General features: G+C 43.8%; 1 protein-coding gene across 2 annotated transcripts; it reads right to left on the bottom strand.

Moving 5' to 3' along the window:
- Nucleotides 1-1214: 1214 nt before the first annotated feature.
- On the bottom strand, nucleotides 1215-27793 carry GLCE (glucuronic acid epimerase). 2 transcript variants are annotated; one of them, XM_070763242.1, is made up of 5 exons: nucleotides 27358-27793; nucleotides 25445-25653; nucleotides 10435-11024; nucleotides 8295-8540; nucleotides 1215-6082 (listed from the first exon to the last, which is right to left on the bottom strand). In XM_070763242.1, the coding sequence occupies exons 2-5, from the start codon at nucleotides 25474-25476 to the stop codon at nucleotides 5058-5060; spliced, it is 1893 nt and encodes a 630-aa protein (XP_070619343.1). In that variant the 5' UTR covers nucleotides 25477-25653; nucleotides 27358-27793; the 3' UTR covers nucleotides 1215-5057. The 2 variants fall into 2 exon arrangements, with proteins under 2 accessions (XP_070619343.1, XP_070619344.1); XM_070763243.1 differs by having other exon boundaries at nucleotides 8295-8487; nucleotides 27358-27791.
- Between the last annotated feature and the right edge of the window lie 94 nt (nucleotides 27794-27887).

The raw sequence follows: 27887 nt of genomic DNA, 5'->3' as shown, positions 1-27887 counted from the left end.
GAGCGGGAGGGCGGCTAAAAAAAGTTTGGATAAAAAAAATCTCTCTCTCTCTTCCTCCCCTTCACTCTATTACTTTCTCCCTCCCTCTTTCTCTCCCTTCCTTCCTCTTTCTTTGTCTCTCTCCATCCCTCTTTATTTCTCTTCCTTTCTTCCTCTCTTTTGCTCTCTTTCTCTCTCCCTCCCTCCCTCTATGTCTTTCTCTCTCTCTCCTTCCCTCCCTCTTTCTCTCTCTCTTGCGCTTTCTCTCTTTCTCTCTCTCTCTTGCTTTCTCTCTCTCTGAGCTTCACGGCACACCTGACCATGTCTCACGGCACACTAGTGTGCCACGGCACACTGGTTGAAAAACACTGCCATAGGACACAGAATATGATTGCAAGTCAAAATAGGAAAATGCCCATGTAACACCGACACTCCGCAGTCTGCATTGGTTGCCGATCAGTTTCCGGTCACAATTCAAAGTGTTGGTCATCACCTATAAAGCCCTTCATGGCACCGGACCAGGGTATCTACGAGACTGCCTTCTGCCGCACGAATCCCAGCGACCGGTTAGGTCCCACAGAGTGGGCCTTCTCCGGGTCCCATCAACAAAACAATGTCGCTTGGCGGGGCCCAGGGGAAAAGCCTTCTCTGTGGCGGCCCCGGCCCTCTGGAATCAACTCCCCCCGGAGATTAGAATTGCCCCCACCCTCCTTGCCTTTCGTAAGCTCCTTAAAACCCACCTCTGCCGTCAGGCATGGGGGAATTGAGATATTCTTTCCCCCTAGGCCTTTACAATTTATGCATGGTATGTTTGTATGGATGTTTAGTTTTATAATAAGGGGGTTTTTTTAGTTGTTTTTAGTATTGGATTTACATGATGTTTTTTATTACTGTTGTTAGCCGCCCCGAGTCTACGGAGAGGGGCGGCACACAAATCCAATGAATGAATGAATGAATGAATGAATGAATGAATAAAATCTTTTCCCATTAGTGGACCGATCTTTTTCTTCACTTTTTTTCTTGTTTCTTACATATTGAAAGAAACTTTTTCCAAGACATGCCGGCTTATACAGCATTTGCTGTGCAATCCTCCTGCTTAACCATACTGAAAAATCCAGCAGTATCTCTGACCTCATCTTGAAGTAGGTTGGTGCATCCAGATCCAAAATTATTTTCTGGCACTCTTACATTATGAAAACAACTGCAGTACAATTAGCAGACACATCAAAAGACAATGAGACATTAAAAACCTTTATTTTATAATTTTATGAAGCAACTTTACAGGAAGGACAAAGTTGATTCCATATATCTGATAATTCCTACTGCAAAAAAAAATAATAATCATGTCCTGCCATATAGAAAACTAGCCTGTGCACATTGTGCTTAAACCACAAAGTCTATACAATTTTACAAAGGATTCACTGCCCCTTCAAAGGGCATCCTGTAAACAATTTATTGCATATTTGTGTAAATCCTGTATGTAAAGGAAGTAAAAACAAAAGGAACACACAAGAACCAGGAGGATGGAAAACCTGCTTGCAGTGAATCACTAAGGATGCCACAGGAAATGACCACGTGGTGGTGTTTGTGCTTGTGCCACTATTTCCTTAAACACAGTGCAAACCTGTCTGGACAGTGATGCAAAGTTGCAAGGTCCGAGACCACAAAGTCACAATCCTTGCTCTTGAAATTACTATGTCACGGCTTTCCTATAACTTCTCTTCTGGCTTTTGGGGTTTTTTTTACAATTTACTTTGTCTCCTGAAATTCCTTATCATCTACCTTTTGTTATATAATTAATAGGCCTAACGCAGACATGACATTTCTTAAGCAAGGAGAAGCAGCTGCCTCCAGTGACTGCCACCATCCATCGTTCACAAAAGCCACTGATGATAAGGTCAAGTCCAAAGCAGAAAGATGGTTGGCTGCATCCTATAAGCATTACCGAACTAATTGTCAATTTTACAAAGATTGACAAGCGTATCAAATCTGAAACGTGAAAATACCACTTTCAGATAACCAGGTGAATCTGTCCCATCGTACCTCATACCAGGTGAATCTGTCCCATCGTACATGGTGATTCCCACTCATAGTGCAGTTTGTCAACAGCTGCCTCTGGTATTCTAAGGGAAGTCCTATCATCTTCCAGCTGTTTCCACCTGGTGAACATTCCTGGGGAATTTTAGGTTTCTTTCTGATAATCAAGGACCGTGAAGGAGCCACAACTGAACCTTCATACAAACAATAAGCCATGTTTAAATATTATCCCAATGGGCCTAGTCAAATATAATCCCAATGGGACTACAAGCCTGGACACCCTAGGGATGCTTGCGTGAGGAAGCCACAGAATGAGCAAGTCCAGTATCCTTGCTGCATGAGAGTAATGACCACAAGAGTTAAGGCACTAACAAATCAATAAAGCGGTACAATCCAAAAATCTGCACGCACTGCTTCAAATCCAAGTGGCCATCAACGGCAAAAATAAGGGGTTAATATATTGCTTGGATATATACATAATCAGTTACTGGGAAAACTTCCTATAATGTCCTTTTTTGGTATCAACAGCAAGGGTGAACATTTCCAAATGTCATGTAGGTTCTGTCTCCAGCTCTCCAGGTATTTAACTCAGCAGCAACCAATGTCCTGTGCAGGGAATGAGGTTGCTTTCCTCGGGAAAGAACTAGATAAGGGTAGGAGTGAAAAAGTAGTGAAGAGACTGGGATGGCTGGCTGACAAACGGATGAGAGGATATATGCTTTGCTGGAAATTGCTTCTGAAACCACAATTATTTGATCCTGTCAATCAGAAAGTGTTACCATTTGTGTCCATCTTAATAAAAACATATTAAGTTACACGTCGATTCCATCAACAGTATGAATCTTTCAGTCTCTGAAGTTCTGTGTACACAAGACACATTCTTCCTTCCAAATCCTCGTCTCTTAAGAATTACAGGCAGGAATCCTGAGGTCTGCCTCTTCTCTCACTCTCTCTCGCCCTCCTATGTTGGGAAGAATCTTTTGCCTCTAAATATTTAAAAATAAAAAGGCTTTATAGTTGGGACCTGGGTATTTACTTCTTAAAAATGGGAACTATTTTTAGCTCTGTATGGAAGTTTGAAAGGAGGCATGTTATCATAAGAAAATATTAACACTGGGAAGGATTCTGAGATCAAAAGATCACAACGGCTCTTTAACAGAGAGGTTGGCATTGTATATGAAATAAATGAAATGTCAGAACGTGTCCATAGCTTTAAAAATACTAAAATGCACCGTTTATTGTTTCTACATTTTGCAATATGGGAAGGAAAAGGAATTTCGAGATGTTAGGGCATCTGGTTTTGATACACGAGGCTCGCAAATCTTTTAGACAGGATTGTGAATTTCTTATAAACTGAATTTTGGTCAAGATTAGCTAAACTGCTACCATAAAATATCATCCAGTGACATTTCAACATCTATGAAAAAAAAACTGACCTCTTGAGCCAATTCTTAAGCAGGTATCTTAGCATGACTTATAAGAATAAATCATTTATAGATTCACTTTCTATCAGTGATACAGAAACAGTCAAACACAGATAAGCTGCTCATAAGCAAGGTACAGATGGAGAAGGATTTTAAATGTGAGAATGGCATTTTGCGGGAGATGGCGTAACTCATATAACCCACTTTCTTCCTGAGCTTCTAAGTGATCATGCAAATGGAAGTATCAGCAGTCTGTTTAGAGAGAGAACAAGGTTATTCTACAATTCAGAATACCTGTAGGGATGCATTGTGAGTTTCATAGAACTGCCCTGGCAACACAAGAACAATTTCCAGGTATAAATGGAAATTTTTCAAGAACGCGTCCTTAGGCAGAATTTCAAGAACAGAAATTTAAATAACAGTTGCCAAGCAGTAAGGTTTAAGAGACAGCTAGCACTGTTTAGAAAATCAGCTAGGCAAGAGAAAAATGCAGAAAAAGTACTTTAGTCATTATGAATATTTGATTCATATTATGTAATTTAAAAATACAGAAACATTCTTTCTTGATCCAGAGGCTGCAAAAAGAAATCAAGCAAACCAAACAACCATTTGTGGTATTTCAGACATTCGAACAAAATCAGAGTAGAATTTTTTTCCAAATAATACATATTGTATTTCAATCAATACAAGCCTGAATGAAAACAGTTCAAATTTCTCAAGAAAATAAACTGCATATACAGTACGTACCAAAGAAACCAATTAGTGTTACATGTAAAAGAGTAACAAGACTCGGTGGAAGAATGCAGATGAAGGCAAAGGAGACACAGTCAAAATGGCTACGATATTTGTGCAATCAACTCAACTTGCTTGTAGTTGTGCTTGAAGAACAAAACATTCAAATGCACAGATGGATACCATCCCACCAGAAACGACCGGCGCAAAACCTCACAAGAGGCAAATGAGAAGTGGACAAGCACCTTCTTCTGCAGCTCCCTCTGCTTCCAGGGAGCTTCACCAACATTCCCGGAGAAGAAGTCTCATCCCCAAGAGATTTTCAAAAGACATCAGCAAAATCAGTATTGGGTTTATCCCTCAAGACAGAACCCAAAACATTCTGGTACCGTTTCAACAAAGGGGAAAATTAATCAACGTACCAACCAATCTGGAGAATACAAGCCAAACAGGAAATTCTGTTGTAAAGCTACTTTTTAAAAAAGCCTCACCTTTTTTTTCAAGGAAAATGGATTCTCACTTTTCTGCAAAATCCCAGACAACAAAATTGGGAGTCTGTAATGAATTTCTCTGAAAAGAGGAGGGGAAATCAGAAGTCCACTTTCTATTCTGTATTATCATGGATCACTGCGGAAAGTAAACAGGTTTTGATTCAGCCCAATCATTCGATGCCTGCTCTAAGTGCCATCTCTAAAGTATTTTATCCTCTGGAATGCAATTGATTATAAAGGGATTTTTAAGGACCACTTCTTTGAAAACATTTAACCTTTTTTTTAAAAAAAAGCATACACACACACACACACACACACACACCAGACACACAGTTCCCAAAGTCCACTTTTCTACTTAAAGAGGGCAGACCGTGGTTTTGGTTATCAGCTCGGCTTAATTGTGCTTTGCCCTGCCGCCTTTCAGGTAGCTCTTCCATCGCTTGACAAACTCTTTAAACACGGGGGCGTTGTCTATGGTGCCCAGCAGCTGGAGCTGGTTGATGTGGGTGGTATGATAATCCCACCGGGCTAAGTTGGGAGCTGTGCCCAGCATGAAGTGGCGAAGGTCGTAGATTGTCCCTGACCCCGTGTCATAGAAAGGGAGCATGGCCTTTAAGGAAGCCATGCCCTGGTCATAGAGCAGCTTGGCTTCTTTGCCCATCTTCTCGCCAGCCGTTTCCTTTAAATCGTACAGGCCAATCAGTGAGTACATGAATCCGTTTAGAACGAAGGAGCTGGGCGAGGTCGGGTACTCCTCGTACCAGTCGTATTTGTTCATGAAGACGGCTCTCACGCCGTGTTGCTCCGACAGGAGCTTGTAAGGGGCCGTCGCTCGCAACGCCGAACCGAGGAAGGCATGGTCCTTCGTCAACAGGTAAGCCCTAATCAAGGTGGAGATCGCCTGCCCTTGTGCCATGGCAGAGTACCAACCTGGATCCAAAGACTTAAACCCTTCCCCTAGCTTCCGGGTTACCATGATTGGCCAGCCTCCCTTTTCATCCTGGTTCCTCACCAGCCAATCACTGGCCGAGAAAAAGGCTGCCATGTGGGCAGTGGTTGAAATAGTGACGTTGTCGATGAAGCCTTTTCCCTTCACAGTCAGCCTCACCACTCTTTTGGGCATAATTTTGGTCTGTTTGACCACTTTTGTGTTAGAGAGTCCAACGCCCTTCCTTAAATCAGTGACAAGATCTCGTGTGATTGTGCTCCAACTGGTCCTGGCCCCGATTCCGTAGAAAATATCTTTGTCCTTAAAAGCAATCAACTGAGAATTGGAGATGTAGTGCACTGTGAACAGCTGGTTCTTCTCAGTTGTCTCAAGAACCACTGAAACGCTCCCGTTGGTTAATAATTTAAGGTCAAAAGAAATAACAAAGTCCCTTGTGTTCCCCAGCTGGAGAGATGCTCCCTCGGAGTTTTCTGAAGGAAAACAAATCAAGAAACACAGAGATGGTCAGGAAGCAAAGGTTTTTTTTCCCTGTGTACTGAAGAAATGACCCATAAATTCCCTTAATTAGCTCATCAACCAAGATGCATGTTTTAGCGAATTTGAAAGGAACTTCAAACAATAGGGTGAAATAAACATATCAGCTTGAATCCCTTCATTAGTACACATTAAAAACGTGAAGGTCAGGCCAAAAGTTCATGCTTTATAAAGCTAAATCTGGTAGCAATATCCCTATTTGGTAAAAACCAATTAGAAATTTCCAACTCACAGCTCCAGTGGATGTCTCTAGCCTTTGATTGTACCATCCCCTTTCCCAGTCTCATCAATGCTTGTTGCTCATAATTTCTAGGTTCCAGCTGTTCCTTCCTCAATTTAACAAGCCAAAGCTCTTCTTTCCTGCCTGTTGACCCCCTCCACATAGCTCCATCTGTTCTGGCAGTGCTTCCTTCTCTATTTATTTATTTATTTTTATTTATTTATTAGATTTGTATACTGACCCTCTCCGAAGACTCGGGGCGGCTAACAACAATAAAGAAGACAATGTAAACAAATCTAATATTAAAAATAATCTAAAAAACCCCAATTTAAGAAACCAATCATACAAACAAGCATACCATGTATAAATTCTAAAAGCCTAGGGAGAAGGGAAAAAAAATTCAATTCCCCCATGCCTGCCAACCTCGATATTATCATGAGGGGACATTTCTGGACCAGAGATTCTACAACACTGGGTCATCCCAGTTGTTATAGTGAATGCTGCCCAGGCCACAATGAAATCAAACTCCATAGAAATAGAAATAACAGTGTTGGAAGGGACCTTGGAGGTCTTCTAGTCCAACCCCCTGCTTAGGCAGGAAACCCTACACCGCTTCAGACAAATGGTTATCCAATCCCTTTTTTAAAACCTCCAGTGTTGGAGCATTCACAACTTCTGGTGGCAAGCTGTTCCACTGATTATTTGTTCTAACTCTCAGGAAATTTCTCCTTAGTTCTAAGTTGTTTCTCCTTGATTAGTTTCCACCCACTGCCACTTCCTCAACATCGTATTCATTTGGGGGCAGGTGTGTACGATGCTAAATTGGGGACATTCAAATTGGAGGACTGTGGCAGTCTCAAGTGTGTTTATGTGTGCACACATCACAGAGTGTGCAGGTGGGAAGCAACGTCCAGGTACATCGTCTAAAATGGAGTACAGTGGTACCTCATCTTACGAACGCCTCTTCTAACGAACTTTTCAAGATAGGAACCCGGTGTTTAAGATTTTTTTGCCTCTTCTTCCAAACTATTTTCACCTTACGAACCCAAGCAGCTGCTGCTGGGATGAAGGGGTTTCTTTTTTTCCCCTTTTTGAAGAAAAAAAAGGGAGGCGCTGCTTGGAGTAGGAAACATTTTGTAGAGAACAAGGTGCTTGCAAAGGAACTGAAAGGGTGTCTTTTTAAGAAAGAAAAGGGAGGAGGGAGGGGCAGCTTGGGGGAGGAAAAATTTTGCAGAGAACAAGGTGCTTGCAAAGGAACTGAAAGGGTGTCTTTTTAAGAAAGAAAAGGAAGGAGGGAGGGGCAGCTTGGGGGAGGAAAATTTTTGCAGAGAACAACGTGCTTGCAAAGGAACTGAAACAGTGTCTTTTGAAGAAAGAAAAGGGAGGAGGGAGGGGCAGCTTGGGGGAGGAAATTTTTTTGCAGAGAACAACATGCTTGCAAAGGAACTGAAACGGTGTCTTTTGAAGAAAGAAAAGGGAGGAGGGAGGGGCAGCTTGGGGGAGGAAAAATTTTGCAGAGAACAAGGTGCTTGCAAAGGAACTGAAACAGTGTCTTTTGAAGAAAGAAAAGGGAGGGGCGCCCCCCTTGCCTTTCTTCCTTCCCACTCACCCTTTAGCCTAGCCTTGCTTCTTCCACCCGCCCCCTTTAGCTGCTCCTCCCTGCCCTCTGTTCGCCTCCCTTCTAAAGTTTGGGATTTTCCTGAAGGATTTGCACACATTATTTGCTTTTACATTGATTCCTATGGGAAACATTGCTTCATCTTACGAACTTTTCACCTTACGAACCTCCTCCTGGAACCAATTAAGTTCGTATGATGAGGTACCACTGTACATTCCTTTTGCCTTTGGGTCTCCAGACTGAGAGCCATGAACCAGGAATGCCAAATTTTACATGAAGGAAAGGCAACCTACTATTCCACTTGACTCACCAGGAACAACAAACTGCTTGACGTTTGTGAATCTGGATTTCTCCAGCAACGTCGTGACTGACCCGCCTTTGGGAACCGTCCATTTGCCTGGTGGGCCGGCCTGCTCCCTCTCTTCCGCCGTTTCGTACACTTCGACATGGGGAGGTTTCTCCGTCAGATTTTTGCTGTAATGGCTGAGCCCGTACTGGGCAATCTGGATGGGATAAAAGTAGCCTTGAGGTCCCCACTGGGTGGAAAGCGGCACACCTGAAATATAAGAGAACATTCTGTGCATCTCTAGGCCAAAGTCCAGGGTGGTTTTCCTTCCTGGGAAGTCCCCGCGTCCCCTCAAACTGCTGATTTGTCTCCTGGAATATGCCAGTGTGGTCATTTGGGGATGCTTGATCTGATAACTATGCAGATATCAAGGGATACTATCTAAGGCAGCTGGGATGGCTTAAACCAGTGGAGAACCTATGGCACAGGTGGCACACAGAGCCATATCTGCCGGCACGCAAGCCATTTCCCTAGCTCAGCTCCAACATACATGTGTGCACTGCCCAGATTATTTTTGGCTCACGCAGAGGCTCTGGGAGGGCATTTTCGGCTTCTGGAGTGCCTCTGGGGAGATGGGGGGGTGTTTTTGCCCTCCCCAGGCTCCAGGGAAGCCTCTGGAACCTGGGGAGGGTGACAAATGGGCCTACCAGGCCCAAATGGGCTGTTTCTGGCCTCCAGAGGGCCTCTTGGGGGGGGGCAGGCAATTTTTGTCCTCCCCAGGCATTGAATTATGGGTGTGGGCACTCGCACAGGCACGATAGCACATGCTTTCGGCACCAGAGGGAAAAAAGGTTCGCCATCACTGGCTTAAATCAATGTTCCTCAACCTTGACAACTTTAAGTCATGTGGACTTCAACTCCCAGACTCCTTCAGAGTGACTTAAAGTTTCCACGGTTGAGAAATTCAGTTTCTGATTGCATGATCGCTTTTAAGAATATTGTTTTTAATATTGGATTTGTTTATTGTATTGTTTGTTGTGAGCCGCTCCGAGTCCTCACAGAGGGGCGGCATACAAATCTAATTATTATTATTAATTATTATTAACCCAATTACAACTTTCCTGGGTGATTGCATTAGAGAAGAACCTGCCCCTGCAAAAGAGGTCCCCCCTCCCCATTACTGGCTTTTAACAATTGGATTATTCTACAGAGCCAATGGAGGACAAATAACTTTTGCTTGAGTTTTTTTATGTTTAATTTGACATCCTGGATGTCTTATTGTAAATTCATTGTTCTCGAAGATCACATTCATTTTGTTTCACTGTGGAACAAAAACAATATAATTAACATGAATCTCAACGAGTTCATTAAATTTCCTATTAGAATCCATCATGTGGGTTTTTTTGGGCTTCCAATACTAAAAGCATCCTCTAGTTTTAAAGTTTTAATACAAGCGTTGAATTAAAATTTAGCTATCAATATTGTCTACGGAGAGGGGTGGCATACAAATCTAATAAATAAATAAATAAATAAATAAATATTTATTTATTGGATTTGTATGCCGCCCCTCTCCATAGACTCAGGGCGGCTAACAACAGTAATAAAAAAATCATATAAATCCAATACTAAAGCAACTAAAAAACCCTTATTGTAAAACCAAACATCCCTACAAACAAACATAGCAGGCATAAATTGTAAAGGCCTAGGGGGAAAGAATATCTCAGTTCCCCCATGCCTGACGTCAGAGGGGTTTTAAGGAGCTTACGAAAGGCAAGGAGGGTGGGGGCAATTCTAATCTCCGGGGGGAGTTGGTTCCAGAGGGCCGGGGCCGCCACAGAGAAGGCTTTTCCCCTGGGCCCCGCCAAACAACATTGTTTTGTTGACGGGACCCAGAGAAGGCCCACTCTGTGGGACCTAACCGGTCGCTGGGATTCATGCGGCAGAAGGCGGTCTCGTAGATACCCTGGTCCGGTGCCATGAAGGGCTTTATAGGTGATGACCAACACTTTGAATTGTGACCGGAAACTGATCGGCAACCAATGCAGACTGCGGAGTGTTGGTGTCACATGGGCATTTTGGGGAAAGCCCATGATAGCTCTCGCAGCTGTATTCTGCATAAATTTACACCCTCGTGGATCTGCATTTTGAACAAAAAATGACAAACCTTCAACGCCGCTGATGCACTTGACTCTGTCGCGGACTTCCACATTGTAGCCCTCAAATGACATGAAGACGCCATCGGGGTGGTAGGGGGCTCTCTGGGTGTACACTTTGGAGTAACTGTGGGAGAACTCAAACCGTTCGTAGCCGTCATATTGGGCAGTTTTCCCGTAAACCTCAAAGTACTTCTCCACCCACGAGAAAGGCAGGAAGACCTCGTTCCCCTCCCTTCTGCCTTTAATAGTGTGCTCATCGTTGATCAGACAGTCAATTTCTTCATATTTCAGCCCTAAGATGTTGTTCCCATGGAAGCCCCCAACAATGGGGGGAGCCTTCTGCTGCTCCTGGGGCGATGCTTCCTCGCTCTGCTGCTTAGCTGGTCTGTTCAAACACTGGCTGCTCTCTGAGGCAGCTACTCGCTTGTCTGATCCATCCGCTTTCGCGCTGCCACTCAATTCATGCGGGAAAAGTACTGTTTTTCCACTGGTACACCGATTCCACAGCAGGATGGTGATCAAGGAGAATAAAAGGCAGATGACAATCAAAGTCTTATAGTTCACCCGAGCTGCCAGGCAACGCATATTCACACCATACCTAAAATAAAAATTAAATTCAATTAAAAGTCGGAGTGAAAGAGCAGGTTGGGCCCATGAAACAATAGGCAAACTGAACAGTTGATTGATCCAGGAAAGAGTTTTGTTTTGCCCCAGCAGCTTCATGGCAGAAAGAACAAACTATTTTAACACTATTTCGTATCGTTTCTTACCTAGTAGAATCTTGCAGGGATTTGTGAAATCTAAACTACCTTGAAAAATAATATAAAAATAATGTTACAGTGAAAAAAGGAGCAACAAAAACAAGATGAGGATCACCAAAGTAAATAAAGAAAACATCTTCAAAAGACATCTACTGGCTTCAGAGATTTTGGTGACAACACATTACAGAACCGCACAAAAAATGACCCGATTATGGTTGTAGAATGGCTTTGTTTTGCACCAGTCCCGTATCCTGTAGGGCTGTAGATGGGCAGAATGTTAGAGTAACCTAAAGGTGAAATTATTAGCATGCAAATAATTTCCATTGGTGTAAACAACAGGCCTTTTTGATAGGGGGAATCACTGGGGATTCTAAGGATAGGATGATCCCGTATCTGAGAGACTGACTTTGAAAAGGCCCAGGAGAAGCCTTGCAATTCCCCCTGTATAACCAGTGCTTCACTTGCTGTTCTTGTGGGGAGTGCTGGAGGGAAACTACACTTTAGAAAGTCTACACATCTCTTTTAAAATGGCAGGTTTCGAAATGTAAAAAAAGCAGAACAAGTTAAATCACTTAAGAAATTTTTTCTACCTTTAATATCTTATATAAGCTGGGTTTTTTATTTATTTATTTAATTTATTATTAGATTTGTATGCCGCCCCTCTCCGAAGACTCGGGGTGGCTAACAACAATAAAGAAGACAATGTAAACAAATCTAATATTAAAAATAATCTAAAAAACCCCAATTTAAGAAACCAATCATACATACAACCATACCATGTATAAATTCTATAAGCCTAGGGGGAAGGGAAAAAATTCAATTCCCCCATGCCTGACGACAGAGGTGGGTTTTAAGGAGCTTGCGAAAGGCAAGGAGGGTGGGGGCAACTCTGATATCTGGGGGGAGTTGGTTCCAGAGCGTCGGGGCCGCCACAGAGAAGGCTCTTCTCCTGGGTCCTGCCAAATGACATTGTTTAGTCGACGGGACCCGGAGAAGGCCAACTCTGTGAGACCTAACCGGTCGCTGGGGTTCGTGCGGCAGAAGGTGGTCCTGGAGATATTCTGGTCTGATGCCATGAAGGGCTTTATAGGTCATAACCAACACTTTGAATTGTGACCGGAAATTGATCGGCAACCAATGCAGACTGCGGAGTGTTGGTGTAACATGGGCATGCCTTGGGAAGCCCATGATTGTTCTCGCAGCTGCATTCTGCACGATCTGAAGTTTCCGAACACTTTTCAAAGGTAGTCCCATGTAGAGAGCATTACAGTAGTCGAACCTCGAGGTGATGAGGGCATGAGTGACTGTGAGCAGTGAGTTATCCCCCCCCCCCAAAAAAAAAGATTGGTTTTTGCAGCTTATGTTATATTAAAGATGGACTTCTTAAGTAATTGGTCTGATCCTTTTTACATCTCAATAATCTGGCATTTTAACAGGGATGTGTAGACTTTATCCACTGTACAGGGAGTTTCTCTGGTTGACAAAAAGGGTGAGGAGGAACTCATGACAAACACACACAGACAGATGTGGGTTGCTAATGTGGAACAGTGACGTGTGCTCATCTCCGGGGCTCTGAGTGCTAGCGGAGTCCAATGCAATTCTGCTACTGCACCTGGACCACTGGCGTACCTGTATGTCCGAGCATGATTTCACTAGCTGTCAGGTACATTGCAGAATTGCACTGGATTCTGCCAGCACTCAGAGCCCCGGGGGTGAGCACCGTTCCACCTTAGCAGCCCACCTCTGCACACAGAGCTAGAGCAGCTCTTTATTCTACTTTTCTATTCCTTTTCTACACTGGCTGCAAGCTTTCAACATTAGCCACCACTGGGAACAAATAACTATGTTTTAACAGAATTTTAAAAGAAGCTCGGGGTTATTCTTCAATATTCCTTTTACATTATTTTTCCTCGCCCTTTTTGTCTTTTTAAGACTCATTTTTCACAGACGGCTGCAAAAATTAAGTCATTGCCACCATAGTAAAACTTCTGATTGCCTTGAATTTTCCGAGAACATTTGCATGACGAATAGTAAATTTATGAGCTGAATCTTGATGTACTAACACATAACCTGACTTCCTGCAAGCAAATTTCTTTTTAGACACAGTCTTTTGCTCCCTCTTGTGGCTAATGTTCAAATTATCTTTGGTTCCCTTTGTTCTTAAAAAACAATAATATATTTTTGTTTAAAAATAAAAATGTTTTTTAAAAAATGCAAAAATTAAAAATGTCAAAAAATATTTTGCAATACTTTTTTCAAGTGGAATGTCATTCATTATAAAAAATCATTTAATTCTTTTTAAAATTGTAAACAATATTTTGAAAATATTTTTTTAAATTAAAAATTCTATTAAAAAATTACTAAGTTTGAAAAAAAAAAGCATGATTTACAGACACTAGCTGTAATGAAGTTATTTTTCCATTCCTTGAAAGGAATGGAAAAAAAGTTAAGTCCAAGCTTCCCTCAGAGTAACCAAAGGGGAAAGGTGGTGTACATGCCCCTTGTACTACAATGCCTCTTTTCAAAACATTCTTTACAATTTTTTAAAAAATTAAATGGTTTTTTATAATGAATCATTTAATTTTTAAAAAAAATTGTAAACAATGTTTTGAAAAGAGGCATTGTAAAAAGTATTGCAAAATATTTTTTGACATTACAGTGGTACCTCGAGATACGAGTTTAATTCGTTCCGGACCTGGGCTCTTAAGTCGAGCAGCTCTTATCTCGAACGACTTTTCCCCATAGGAATTAATGTAAATAATTTTAATTGGTTCCAGCCCTCAAAAAACTCACAAAGTTAGTCTAAATTATGCAGAAAGACATGTTTTTAATGAAGAAATGTACATGTACATATAAATGAATAATGAAGTTTCTTTCACTTAACTTGTAAACTTTCTTAAACTTTTAAATTTACATATGTTCAACTTCTCTGCCACCCAATCCTGTAGGACAGAGGTCCCCAACCCTTTTTGCACCAGGGACCGGCTTTAAGCGATCAAGAGAGGAATGGGTGAATGAATGGACGGAGGGTGGGAAGGAAGGAAGGAAAGAGGGAAGGGACAGGAACAGAGGAAGGAAGCAAGGAAACTTATGAAAGGGGAGAGTAAGAGAGGAATGAGTGAAGGGAGGGAGGGAGGGAAGAAGGTGGGAAGGAGAAAGAAAAGAAGAAATAGAGGAAGGGAAGGTAAAAGAGAGAAAGAAAAAGAGCAAGAAAGAAAGAAAGAAAGAAAGAAAGAAAGAAAGAAGGAAGGGACAGGAACAGAGGAAGGAAGCAAGGAAACTTATGAAAGGGGAGAGTAAGAGAGGAATGAGTGAAGGGAGGGAGGGAGGGAAGAAGGTGGGAAGGAGAAAGAAGAAAGAAAAGAAGAAATAGAGGAAGGGAAGGTAAAAGAGAGAAAGAAAAAGAGCAAGAAAGAAAGCTGCAAGCACCCCCCCGAGCCCCCCAGGCCGGCTGCAACCTTTTAAAACATGCGCGCTGCTTCGCAGCTGTCTCCTGAAGCCGAACGCGGAAGTTAGCGTTTGGCTTCAGGAGACAGCTCCTTGGCGCTTGTATCTCGAATTTGGGCTTGTAAGTAGAACAAAAATATCTCTCCCCTCCCAGCTCTTATCTCGAGTTGCTCGTAAGTAGAGCAGCTCTTATGTCGGGGTTCCACTGTATTAATTTTTGCATTTAAAAAATATATATATATTATTTTTAAACAAATACAGTGATCCCCCGGTTATTGCGTCCCCAACCATTGCGAACAGGGTAATTTGCGATTTTTGAACCCGGAAGTCAAAACACCATCTGCGCATGCGTGCCCTTTTTTCTATGGGCACGCATGCGTAGATGGAGCTGGGCAGATCAGCTGCTGGGCGGCTTCCCTGGGTCTTCCCCCTCTTGCTGGCGGGAGGGCGAAGCCCCCCCAGCACCCGCTCGCCCGCCCTTCGCCCGGGAAGTTCGCCAGGAGTCAGCGGAGAACGGTGCGCCTGTTTTAAAACGATCGGAGCCAGCCGGCTCCGATCGTTTTAAAACAGGCACGCCGTTCTCCGCTGACTCCTAAAGCGGGGAAGTTCAAACTTCCGCGTTTGTCTTCGGGACTCATTGGAAAGCGGCGCGTGTGTTTTAAAACGTCCCCGCCGCCATGGGGGGCTCGCTAGCACCCCCCCAAACCCGGGTTGGGGGTTCGGGGGGGTGCTAGCGAGCCCCCCATGTCGGTGGGGTCGTTTTAAAACACACGCGCCGCCCCCAATCTTCGGCTCCTCGCTAGCGCTGCGGAAGTAAAAACACCATCTGCACATGCGCAGATGGTGTTTTTACTTCCGCAGCGCTACTTCGCGAAAACCCGCTCGTTGCGGGGGGTCCTGGAACGGAACCCTCGCAACGAGCGGGGGATCACTGTATATATATTTTACATTTTACAACAGCACGAAGCTTGGAAACTTCAGCCTGATGATGGTGGATGTGATTTCACCGAAACGTCGCATAAACATGCAAAATATTACACAGGGCAAAACCCGAACTCAGAACAATCTACATACATATACCCGTGAAAATTTACGAAAACAAATATATATATATATATATTGAAGAACAAAGGGAACCAAAGACTACAGTATTAATTTGAACATTAGCCACAAGAGGGAGCAAAAGACAAACAGTTCTTGAATTTACTGAGAGCATTAATGAACAATAACAAAGTTATCAAGTACAGTGGTCCCTCATCATACGAACTTAATTGGTTCCAGGAGGAGGTTCGTAAGGTGAAAAGTTCGTAAGATGAAGCAATGTTTCCCATAGGAATCAATGTAAAAGCAAATAATGCGTGCAAATCCTTCAGGAAAATCCCAAACTTTAGAAGCATAGAAACATAGAAGTCTGACGGCAGAAAAAGACCCCATGGTCCATCTAGTCTGCCCTTATACTATTTTCTGTATTTTATCTTAGGATGGATATATGTTTATCCCAGGCATGTTTAAATTCAGTTACTGTGGATTTATCTACCACGTCTGCTGGAAGTTTGTTCCAAGGATCTACTACTCTTTCAGTAAAATAATATTTTCTCATGTTGCTTTTGATCTTTCCCCCAACTAACCTCAGATTGTGTCCCCTTGTTCTTGTGTTCACTTTCCTATTAAAAACACTTCCCTCCTGGACCTTATTTAACCCTTTAATATATTTAAATGTTTCGATCATGTCCCCCCTTTTCCTTCTGTCCTCCAGACTATACAGATTGAGTTCATTAAGTCTTTCCTGATACGTTTTATACTTAAGACCTTCCACCATTCTTGTAGCCCGTCTTTGGACCCGTTCAATTTTGTCAATATCTTTTTGTAGGTGAGGTCTCCAGAACTGAACACAGTATTCCAAATGTGGTCTCACCAGCATTCTATATAGCGGGATCATAATCTCCCTCTTCCTGCTTGTTATACCTCTAGCTATGCAGCCAAGCATCCTACTTGCTTTCCCTACTGCCTGACTGCACTGTTCACCCGTTTTGAGACTGTCAGAAATCACTACGCCTAAATCCTTTTCTTTTGAAGTATTTGCTAACACAGAACTGCCAATACAATAGTCAGATTGAGGATTCCTTTTCCCCAAGTGCATTATTTTACATTTGGAAACATTAAACTGCAGTTTCCATTGCTTTGACCATTTATCTAGTAAAGCTAAATCATTTACCATATTGCCGACGCCTCCAGGAATATCAACCCTATTGCACACTTTAGAGTCATCGGCAAATAGGCAAACCTTCCCTACCAGACCTTCCCCTATGTCACTCACAAACATATTAAAAAGAATAGGACCCAGAACAGACCCTTGTGGCACACCGCTTGTAACCTGACTCTGCTCAGAATACTCGCCATTCACAACAACCCTCTGGTGTCTATGCTTCAGCCAGCTGCAAATCCATTGAACTATCCAGGGATTAAGTCCAATCTTCACTAATTTATCTATCAGCTCTTTATGTGGAACCGTATCAAAGGCTTTGCTGAAGTCCAGGTAGGCAATATCCACGGCACCACTTTCATCCAACACCTTTGTGACATAGTCAAAGAAATCAATGAGATTAGTCTGACATGATTTGCCTTCAGTAAAGCCATGCTGATTTGGGTCCAATAATTTATTGTTTTTTAGGTGCTGATTTATCCTCTTTTTCAGTAGAGTCTCCATCATTTTAACGACAACTGATGTCAAGCTAACTGGCCTGTAGTTACCAGCTTCTTCTCTACTGCCCTTCTTGTGGATAGGCACAACACTTGCCATTCTCCAATCCTCAGGAACATCTCCTGTTAACAGGGATTGGTTAAACAAATCAGTCAGGGGGGTAGCAATGACAGATCTGAGTTCTTTAAGAACTCTGGGGTGGATGCCATCTGGACCCATTGCCTTATTTATCTTTAATCGTTCAAGTTCTTCTAAGACATCGGCTTCTAAGATCACTGGAGCTGAATCCGTACAGTTGGAGGCAATGCTATATCCCTCTATACTATTATTTTGTAAGGTGTCTTTTGAGAAAACTGAACAGAAGTAGCTATTGAAATGGTCAGCGATCTCCTTATTCCCATTAATGCATGTATTTTTCCCGGTACTAAGCTTCGTGATGCCGCAGTTTTTCTTCTTCTTATCACTAATATATCTGAAGGGAGGCGAACAGAGGGCAGGGAGGAGCAGCTAAAGGGGGCGGGTGGAAGAAGCAAGGCTAGGCTAAAGGGTGAGTGGGAAGGAAGAAAGGCAAGGGGGGCGCCCCTCCCTTTTCTTTCTTCAAAAGACACCCTTTCAATTCCTTTGCAAGCACCTTGTTCTCAGCAAAATCTTTCCTACTCCAAGCTGCCCCTCCCTTTTCTTTCTTCAAAAAGGGGGAAAAAAGAAACCCCTTCATCCCAGCAGCAGCTGCTTGGGTTCGTAAGGTGAAAATAGTTCGTTAGAAGAGGCGAAAAAATCTTAAACACCGGGTTCGTATCTTGAAAAGTTCGTTACAAGAGGCGTTCGTAAGATGAGGTACCACTGTATTTTGCAAAGTCTGTGCCATGTTTGTATTCCTGCCCAGGGAGTATTCAAATGATACCTACATCCAATGTGATTAATTGGACTGCTAAAAGAGAAATTACAGAGTCTAGAAGCCTCCCGGAACACAAAGAACTCCCAATAAAGGCAGAAGTCTGTATCCAAACTTAACATAGCAATAAGGAAACTACCAGGGAAAATGAACCTCAAGAGCATGACTCTTAGTAACATGTTAATCATAAGAGGAAAAAATGAAAAACTCTTCTCACAACTCCAGGAGCTGCATAATTATTTTCAAAATCTCCCTCTGAAGGGAAACATGCAAACATCAGAAGAGTCTTCAAGTATTCCAGTATCTCACACTTCCCAACCCAAAGCCCCTCCTAGATTGAAGAATGAATGGACAATATTGGTGATAGATGACTCACTTCTTAGAGCAGTGTTTCCTCCTTGGCCACTTGAAGATATTTGGACTTCAACTCCCAGAATTCCCCAGCCAGCATTCGCTGGCTGGGGAATTCTGGGAGTTGAAGTCCAAATATCTTCAAGTGGCCAAGGTTGGGAAACACTGCTATAGAAGACCTCACAACTCACAGTGCATGTCAGAGCAAATGACAATCCTGAAGTCAAAGGAGCGGCCCAAGGAGCTCAGAATTGTGGCAAAGCACAGATCTGGCCAAGATTACAAAAGACCTTCTGCAAAAGGTTCCTAAGAGCACAGTGGCCTCCATAATCCTTAAATGGAAGATGTTTGGGATGGCCAGAACTCTTCCTAGACCTGGCCATCCAGCCATACTGAGCAATCGTGGGAGAAGAGCCTTGGTGAGAGAGGTAAAGAAGGACCCAAAGATCACTGTGGCTGAGCTGCAGTAGGGAGATGGAAGAAAGTTCCACAAAGTCAACTAGCACTGCAGCCTTCCACCAGTTGGGACTTTATGGCAGAGTGGCCCGAAAGAAGTCCCTCCTCAGTGCAAGGCACATGAAAGCCCGCATAGAGTTTGCCAAAAAACACATGAAGGACTCCCAGACTATGAGAAATAAGATTCTCTGGTCTGATGAGATGAAGATTGAACTTTGGGGCATTAATTCTAAGTGGCATGTGTGTAGAAAACCAGGCACTGCCCATCACCTGCCCAATACAATCCCAACAGTGAAACATGGTGGTGACAGCATCATGCTATCCCCCGGGGACAGGACGACTGGTTGCAATTGAAGGAAAGATGAATGAGGCCATGTACAGAGATATCCTGGAAGAAAAGCTCTTCCAGAGTGCTCTGGACCACAGACTGGGCCGATTTCCAACAAGACAGTGACCTTAAGCACACAGCTAAAATAACAAAGGAGTGGATCCGGAACAACTCTGTGACCATTCTTGACTGGCCCAGCCACAGCCCTGACCTCAACCCAATTGAGCCTCTCTGGAGAGACCTGAAAATGGCTGTCCACCAACGTTCACCATCCAACCTGATGGAACAGGAGAGGATCTGCAAGGGAGAATGGCAAAGGATCTCCAAATCCAGATGTGAGAGACTTGTTGCATCATTCCCAAGGAGACTCATGGCTGAACTAGCTCAAAAGTGAGCCGGAGTGGCATAAAAGGTAGAGTGCTGTACTGCAGGCCACTGAAGCTGACTGTAGATCTGAAGGTCAGCGGTTCAAATCTCATCACCGGCTCAAGGTTGACTCAGCCTTCCATCCTTCCGAGGTGGGTCAAATGAGGACCTGGATTGTGGGGGCAATAGCCTTGCTCTGTTAAAAAGGGCTATTGCTAACATGTTGTAAGCTGCCCTGAGTCTAAGGAGAAGGGAGGCATAAAAATCGAATGAATGAATGAATGAATGAATGAATGAATGAATGAATGAATGAATGAATAAATAAATAAATGGGTGCTTCTACTCAATACTGAGCAAAGGGTCTGAATACTTATGACTGTGATATTTCAGTTTTTCTTTTTAAATAAATTTGCAAAAATATCTACATTTGGGGTTTTTTTTTTGTCAAGATGGGGTGCTGAGTGTGCTCTAATGAGCAATAAAATGAACTTTTTTGCTTTTACCAAATGAAACAAAGAGTGTAAAATTTAAAGGGGTCTGAATACTTTCCGTATCCACTGTATGTATATTAAACTGGAAGACTAGGTAGAAACTGGATTTATGTATAGTAGTTTATATACTTAAGTTCTGTCTTCTATTAACAAAATGACTAACTGTTAGTATTTTAACTGCATAAAACAACATGTATAGTTGACAATTTTATATGCGTTCATGGTTTTTTTATTTTTGGTTTTTTTCAGCTGCAAAAATGAAAAAGACTATTGTACTGTATATTCATTGATTAGTGAATCATTGAAAAGATTATTTATCATGACAGAGAAGTCCAGACATCTAAGCTCAATACAGTTCTCATCTACCTGGGCCATAAGATCAAGACTGGTCTGGAATACTTAAGAATACTCTGCTTAGGTCAGAAATACTCCAGTCTTCCCTGTCATGGTGCCAATAGACATTGTGTGGTCAGTGATTTGGGACAACAGGAACTATAATCCCATAAAATCCAAGATTAAGAAAGAAACATTAACACAGCAGTATTTAAGAAGAGAGTCAGCTAAAGATAGTCTACCTGATTTTTACTCCGAATTTATTTTGCAAAGAATGGGACTATAATTTAGCAAACTTATTATTCTAGCACCCATGAGTCAAATCTAGCCAAATTTCTGCTAGGACTTATCAAGGAGTGTTTAATTCAATTTACACCTAGACTAGAGGAACAGAAGCAAAAGATGTGACTTTAACTTAATACTCGATCTGAAAGTCATCCATTCATCTATACCAGTGGTCCCCAAACTATGGCCCGCGGGCCACATGCGGCCCACTGAGGCCATTTATCCGGCCCGCCAGTGAGTGACAAGAGCACAGGGAAAAGAGAGAAAGAAAGAAAAGGGAGAGGGAGGGAAGGAGAAGTGGAGAGGAATGAAGGAGGGAAGGAAGGAAAGAAGGAGAAATGGAGGGAACAAGGACGAAAGGAAGGAAGGAAGAATGAAATGGAGGGACAGAGGAAGGAAGGACTGTTTGGGGGGTGGTGGTAATTTTTTAAAAAATTTCTCTCAACGTACATTCAAACAGCACAGTGTACCATCTAACTTTCCATGAATAAAATGTGGTATTTTGTTAGTAACTAATATCAATCATCAGAAAAGTTGCAAAAGGTTTTTTTTCCTAATTTTGTCATCCAGTTACATTCATTTTCTTTTAATTAAATTCCCTCCTTAATGTTCCTTCAAAAAGTGCAACACCAATTATATTTCTAACTTATTAACCATTATGCCAAAGTGCTTCCTTCTTTCTTTATACATTTTTCATAAGCCAAGAAAACCTTGTATAGCCAATCAGATGTTAACAAAAGAAAATTAAAAACAAAACATAAACATATATGAATTTCAGACTTCTTTCTCCCCCCTCTAAATAGTACGTTCCCATTTTGTTTTTTACTTTAAAACAAGGTATGTGCAGTGTACATAGGGATTTGTTCATAGTTTTTTTTAATAGTCCGGACCTCCAACAGTCCAAGGGACAGTGAACTGGCCCCCTGTGTAAAAAGTTTGGAGACTCCTGATCTATACAGTGGTACCTCTAGATACGAGCTGCTCCACATGCGAGTATTCCAAGTTACGAGCCGCGACACGAGCGAAATTTCTGTTCGACACCCGAGCTCAAATTCGGGATATGAGCCGAGCTTCAGGATGCTATCGCTAGTTGGCGCATTGCCTCTCTGACCCAGAATCCCCTTGCTTCCGGTTATCTAGGCCATTCGCACGTGTTAGCGCGCAAAACAAAGTCTCGTCTCAGTCGTGTCAGTGTTTAGAGCGAGTGTATATTTTAATCTGAACTTTTTGTGTGCATCATGAGTCCCAAAAAAGTATCCGCAAGTGGAAAGGCCGTGGAGAAGAAGAGGATGATATCCATAGAAACGAAGCAGGAGATAATTAATTTACACGATAAAGGAACTCGTGTTATTGAACTTGCGAGGATGTTCGACCGAATTGTTGTTTTGTTTACGTTTATGATAGTTTAAGAAAGTGTTGTTTACGTAGCCTACAGTACACAGCCGCACTCGTCTGTCGCCAAGGTAAGGTTACTGTACCGTGTTTTATACATTTTCTTATTGTATTTTGTACATTTCTCTTTTCATTACTTACTTTATTGTTTATTTATACGTGTTGCATGTACATTTATTAATTAAAAACATGTCTTTTTTCATAATTTAGGCTAACTTTGGGACTTTTTTGAGGGCTGGAACCAATTAGAATTATTTACATTAATTCATATGGGGAAAATTTGTTCGAGATACGAGTTGATCTACTTACCAGCTCGGGTCTGGAACGAATTAAACTCATATGTTGAGGTACCACTGTACTGTGAAATATAGCAAGCCATCAATTTCCATGTTTCATGTAGAAAGAATAACATTTGTATAAGATAGAGATTCCAGTGTTCCCTCTTAATTTGCCTCCTATATTAAAGAACATTAAGCTGGCATCCCTGACAATTCCAGAGGACAAATATTGTTTATGCTAGAAAAAATATCTTGCCCTAATCCTAACCCTGGGGGAGTATTTGGATAGAATCAGCATTGTAAAATGCAAATACTGTATTGTTAAAGGATCTGTCTGATAATAAAAAGTGCTCAGGGATAACTATTTTACCAAAATTACTGCCAAGCACTACTTTGCATGTTTCTGGGCTGTCAGCCAGCTGCTAATCACCATAGGCTTTTGTAATTTACATTCTACAAATAAACAAACAGCACTATGGAAGCAGCTGGCACAAAGCCCTTTCCCTCAATAGTAGCAGACTCAAACCCTGTTGCATCTCTGCAGCTATTTGGCAAGGCTGCATCATTCACACAAAACTCAAGAAGCTACTGCAGCCTCAGTTTCATCTATAGCAGGAGTGTCAAACTGGCAGCCCATGGGCCGGGGTGCATCATGTGCAGGCCACACCCTATCCCAGTTCTACGAAGGGGGAAATGTCACAATACGTCATGTGACACCATGGCTCTATAGAACCAACAATGCATAGCTTGCTTCCCTCCTGAAAATGAACTTAAAAGTGTAGCAGAATATTTCCAACTAGCAGCTCATCTGAAAAAGAAGGAAAAATATGGAAGAATGGATGGAAGCTTGCTGAGCTAGATTGGCCACCCTATTGTGTGCTACAGACATATGTGCCTGCATGTAAAGTTCCAACAGTCATAAAGAAGCAATAAAACCCACCCACTCCTATGAACGAGAGAGTCCTTCCACTATCTAAAGTAGCCTTCACTCCTTCATTAAGAGCTATAAATGATTATCCAACTTTGATCACAGGGTCTTGAATGAGAAAGTAGGCAATATATGAGCCGGGGTGGCACAGGAGGCAGAGTGCTGTACTGCAGGCCACTGAAACTGACTGTAGATCTGTAAGTCAGCGGTTCAAATCTCATCACCGGCTCAAAGTTGACTCAGCCTTCCATCCTTCCCAGGTGGGTAAAATGAGGACCCGGATTGTGGGGGCAATAGGCTGGCTCTGTTAAAAAGTGCTATTGCTAACATGTTGTAAGCCGCCCTGAGTCTAAGGAGAAGGGCGGCATAAAAATAAAATAAAATAAAATAATAAAATAATAAAATAAATACATACATACATACATGCATACATACCCTGTTTCCCCGAAAATAAGACAGCGTCTTATATTAATTTTTGCTCCCAAAGATGTGCTACGTCTTATTTTCAGGGGACGTCTTATTTTTTTTTTTCAATGAAGAAAAATTCATATTTATTGCCGAACAAAAAAAAAGGAACATTTATTATACACTGTGCAGTAGTTGTCATCACAAACCAGCATAACCAGACAAACTGGGAATCCTATCAAGAATTCCTTACTACTACCGTATCATTATTTCCATGTACAACAATTAACGGTATGGTACATTTACCAATGTTTACGGTTTGAACAGAAACGAAACGTCTCCTACATCTTACTTTCAGGGGATGCCTTATATTAGGCAATTCTACGAAACCTCTCCTATGTCTTACTTTCGGGGGTGACTTATTTTAGGGGAAACAGGGTACATACATACATACTGTTGTGGTTAGCTCTGGCCCTGCTCCTGCCCCAAGGACTGTGGATGTTTTGCCTCCGGTGGAATCTGCTGATGAAGGCTCCTCTGACCAAGAAGACATGAGTGACAGGGAGGAGGAGAGTGTGGCAGACAGCTCAGAAGGAGATCAATTATCTAGCTCCTCCTTGGATTCAGAACAAGAGTTAATGATACAGCCACGCATGCGGAGAGCGATGCATAGGCAACAATAACTGAGAGATTATTATCAAAGAAAATGAGGCCACCTGTGGTTGGGTGGGGCTGTGGTAATTAGCGAGGCTGCTATAAATAGCAGCCTGTGGGTTTCGCCATTGTGGAGGATTATCTGATCGTTGTGTTTCGTGACTGCTTTACTGACTTTTTGTGTGCTGATTTTTCCTCGCTTTGAAACTAAACCAGGGCAAAGTGTGTTTCACTTTGTGAAAGAAGAAGGACTGTGAATTGCCTCACAGCTGCAAGCTAAGTATCACAGAACTGATAAGGGACTTGTACACATTACCAGTTTGTTTGGAGACAGTGCTCTTTGCTATACCAAAAGAGGGCTTAGTTTAAGTGAATTTTCATTATAAAGAACATTGTTTTGAATTTCAAACGTGTGTGTGTCTGAAATTTGTACCTGTGAATTTTTGGAAGGAATCTACCAGAGAGCCTGACAGAACACATACATACATACACTGTCTCAGGCCTCCCAGAGGGAAGGAAGAAAGGACATTGTGGCAAGCAGGGAAAATTATTTCCTCATCCATTAAGACAGGAGACACCTGACAATTAACTGTCCCAGGGCTTCAGATCAAAGGGACTGCTCATCCATCCAACCAATCTAGTGAAAGGCACTTTCCCACAAAAAGCAGGACACAAATCTAGGCACAAAAACAACAAGCAGCATGAGGTGAAATAGGCCACCCACAGAGCCAAGGCACAAACAGCCAGGAGAGGTGCATTGCTCCAGGGACAAAGAGGTGAGTCAGCTTCCGAAGCCAATGGCAGCCCTTCCATCCCAAGGTATGAACCTTGCAAGGAGGCCCTTTGGCCTGAGGGGCCCATCAAAAGCCTGGCCTGTACGCACGGGGCCCATCTCAAGACAGTGCAATGACATTCATTTAAATGGCATCATGCTGATCCATGATACTCACCACCTAAAATTCGGAATATTGTAATCGGTCATCAGGCGGCAGCAGCCATAAGAAGAGAAATGGCGGTGAGATGTCTTTGGGCCGAAGCTTTGCAGACATCAACCGGCGGTTCAAGAGCCCAGCAGGTCTTCTCCAGGAACTCCTCTCTCTTCTTGGGGGACGAAGCCATGCCGGCCAGAGGCGCAGAGCCCGGGAGGCCTTCAGACCAACTGCTTGCACATGGGAAAAAGAAGGGCCACAAGGCAACATTTTCAATTAATAATAATAACAATAATAAATTATTAGATTTGTATGCCGCCCCTCTCCGAAGACTCGGGGAGGCTCACAACAACAATAAAACAATGTTACAATGGAAACAAATCTAATATTAAAAAACAGTTAAAAACCCATCATTTAAAAAACCATGCAACACACGCATACCATACATAAAATGTAAAAGCCTGGGGGAGGTGTCTCAGTTCCCACATGCCTGGCGATACAGGTGGGTCTTAAGTAATTTGCGAAAGACAAGGAGGATAGGGGCAATTCTAATCTCTGGGGGGAGTTGATTTCAGAGGGCCGGGGCCGCCACAGAGAAGGCTCTTCCCCTGGGGCCCGTCAAACGGCATTGTTTAGTCGACGGGACCCGGAGAAGGCCAACTCTGTGGGACCTTATTGGCTGCAGGGATTTGTGCTCCCATTTCTAGATTTTACTGTTCCCCAAATAACGTTTTCATGACCCCTTCGTGGCAGGTCAGAAGAGCCTCTCCGTGCCCAGGGGGGCCTCCTTCCTTTGCCCTCCCGGGGGTGAAGAAATGACTGTGGGCATCCCGGCAGACTCCTGGGCAGGGGCGGGCTGCTAAGGTGGAGTGGTGACGTGTGTTCGCCCTGTGGCTCTGAGTGCTCGCAGAGTCCAGCGCAATTCTTCTATTGCACCTGGGCAGGTAGCAAAATCATGCGTGAACATGCAGGTGCGCGTGTAGCTGTGGGCAGTAGCGGAGGCCAGCACAATTCTGCTACCGCACCTGGGCAGGCAGCAAAATCATGCGTGAACACGCAGGTGCACCTGTGGCTGTGGGCACTAGCGGAGCCCAGCGCAATTCTGCTACCGCACCTGGGCAGGTAGTAAAATCATGTGTGAACACGCAGGTGCACCTGTGGCTGTGGGCACTAGCGGAGCCCAGCGCAATTCTGCTACCGCACCTGGGCAGGTAGTAAAATCATGTGTGAACACGCAGGTGCACCTGTGTCTATGAGCACTAGTGGAGCCCAGCGCAATTCTGCTACCGCACCTGGGCAGGTAGTAAAATCATGTGTGAACATGCAGGTGCGCCTGTGGCTATGAGCACTAGCAGAGCCCAGCACAATTCTGCTACCGCACCTGGGCAGGTAGTAAAATCATGTGTGAACACGCAGGTGCACCTGTGGCTGTGGGCACTAGCGGAGCCCAGCGCAATTCTGCTACCGCACCTGGGCAAGTAGTAAAATCATGTGTGAACACGCAGGTGCGCCTGTGTCTATGAGCACTAGCGGAGCCCAGCGCAATTCTGCTACCGCACCTGGGCAGGTAGTAAAATCATGTGTGAACTCGCAGATGCGCCTGTGGCTATGAGCACAAGTGGAGTCCAGCGCAGTTCTGCTACTGCACCTGGGCAGGTATGAAATCGCGCGCGGACACGCAGGTGCGCCACCTGCCTCAGGTGCCGTGGCATAATTGCGCTGGACTCCGCCAGCACTCAGAGCCCAGGAGGTCGAGCACAGGTCCCCGCTCTCCCTTAGCAGCCCCCCCTCTGCCCCCTGGCCCAGCAGCCCAGTGCAGGCGCGGCGCTGCTGCCCACAGGCCCGAGGCCTCCCTCCTTTTGCGGGAACGAAAGGAAGCCCCGAGCGACACCCCGGTCCCTTCCCGCGCGCCCTCCGGGAACTCGAAGGCTGACCTTGTTGCACCGGCCGCTCTCCGCCGTCGGGGCGGGCTTAAGGAAAATTCGTTCGCCAGCGCCAGGCAGACGCAATACCCGGGAGCGGAACGGGGGCCCGGCACAATAGGAGCACGGCCGCTCGCTCGCTCGCTCCGCATCGGAAGGGCCGCTCCGGGCGCCGCTCCGTCTGCGCAAGCCTTTCAGGCTAGGCCCCGGCGGGCCGGGAGCAGCTGGCGCGCCTCCGTCTCCTTAGCAACGCGGATCCCCCCCCTCGAGATGAGCCACAGCACCTCCCGCTGGGAGGAAGGCGGGCGGGAGGGAGGGAGGGATGGAGCGAGCGCGTCTCGGCGCCGCCGGACACACTGGCCGCTCTGCCCGCCCAGCCAGCTCGACCCTGAGTAAAGCGGCTCCGCCCTTTTCCCGTTGACTTCCCGCGAGATCACCTCAGTGGGAGGACCTCTTCCTGGGCGTTGTCAATTAAAGCCGGTCTCGTCCAATTGCCAGACGCGTCCCTTCTCCGCAACCCAATGGCAACGCCGTTCCTGTCT

Source organism: Erythrolamprus reginae, chromosome 10 (assembly GCF_031021105.1).
Source record: "Erythrolamprus reginae isolate rEryReg1 chromosome 10, rEryReg1.hap1, whole genome shotgun sequence".
NCBI classification, from domain to species: domain Eukaryota; kingdom Metazoa; phylum Chordata; class Lepidosauria; order Squamata; family Dipsadidae; genus Erythrolamprus; species Erythrolamprus reginae.
Note: the sequence above shows the minus strand (reverse complement) of the source record. Positions and strands in the feature narration are given on the sequence as shown.

Bases quoted from the DNA above. Each gene is read 5' to 3' on its own strand.
- GLCE (XM_070763242.1), bottom strand. From the start codon at position 25,476: ATGACCGATTACAATATTCCGAATTTTAGGTG. The intron at 11,025-25,444 runs GTGAGTATCATG...TTTTTATTTTAG, and splicing joins AATATTCCGAATTTTAGGTG to GTATGGTGTGAATATGCGTT. The intron at 6,083-8,294 runs GTGAGTCAAGTG...GTTTTCCTTCAG, and splicing joins CAAGCAGTTTGTTGTTCCTG to AAAACTCCGAGGGAGCATCT.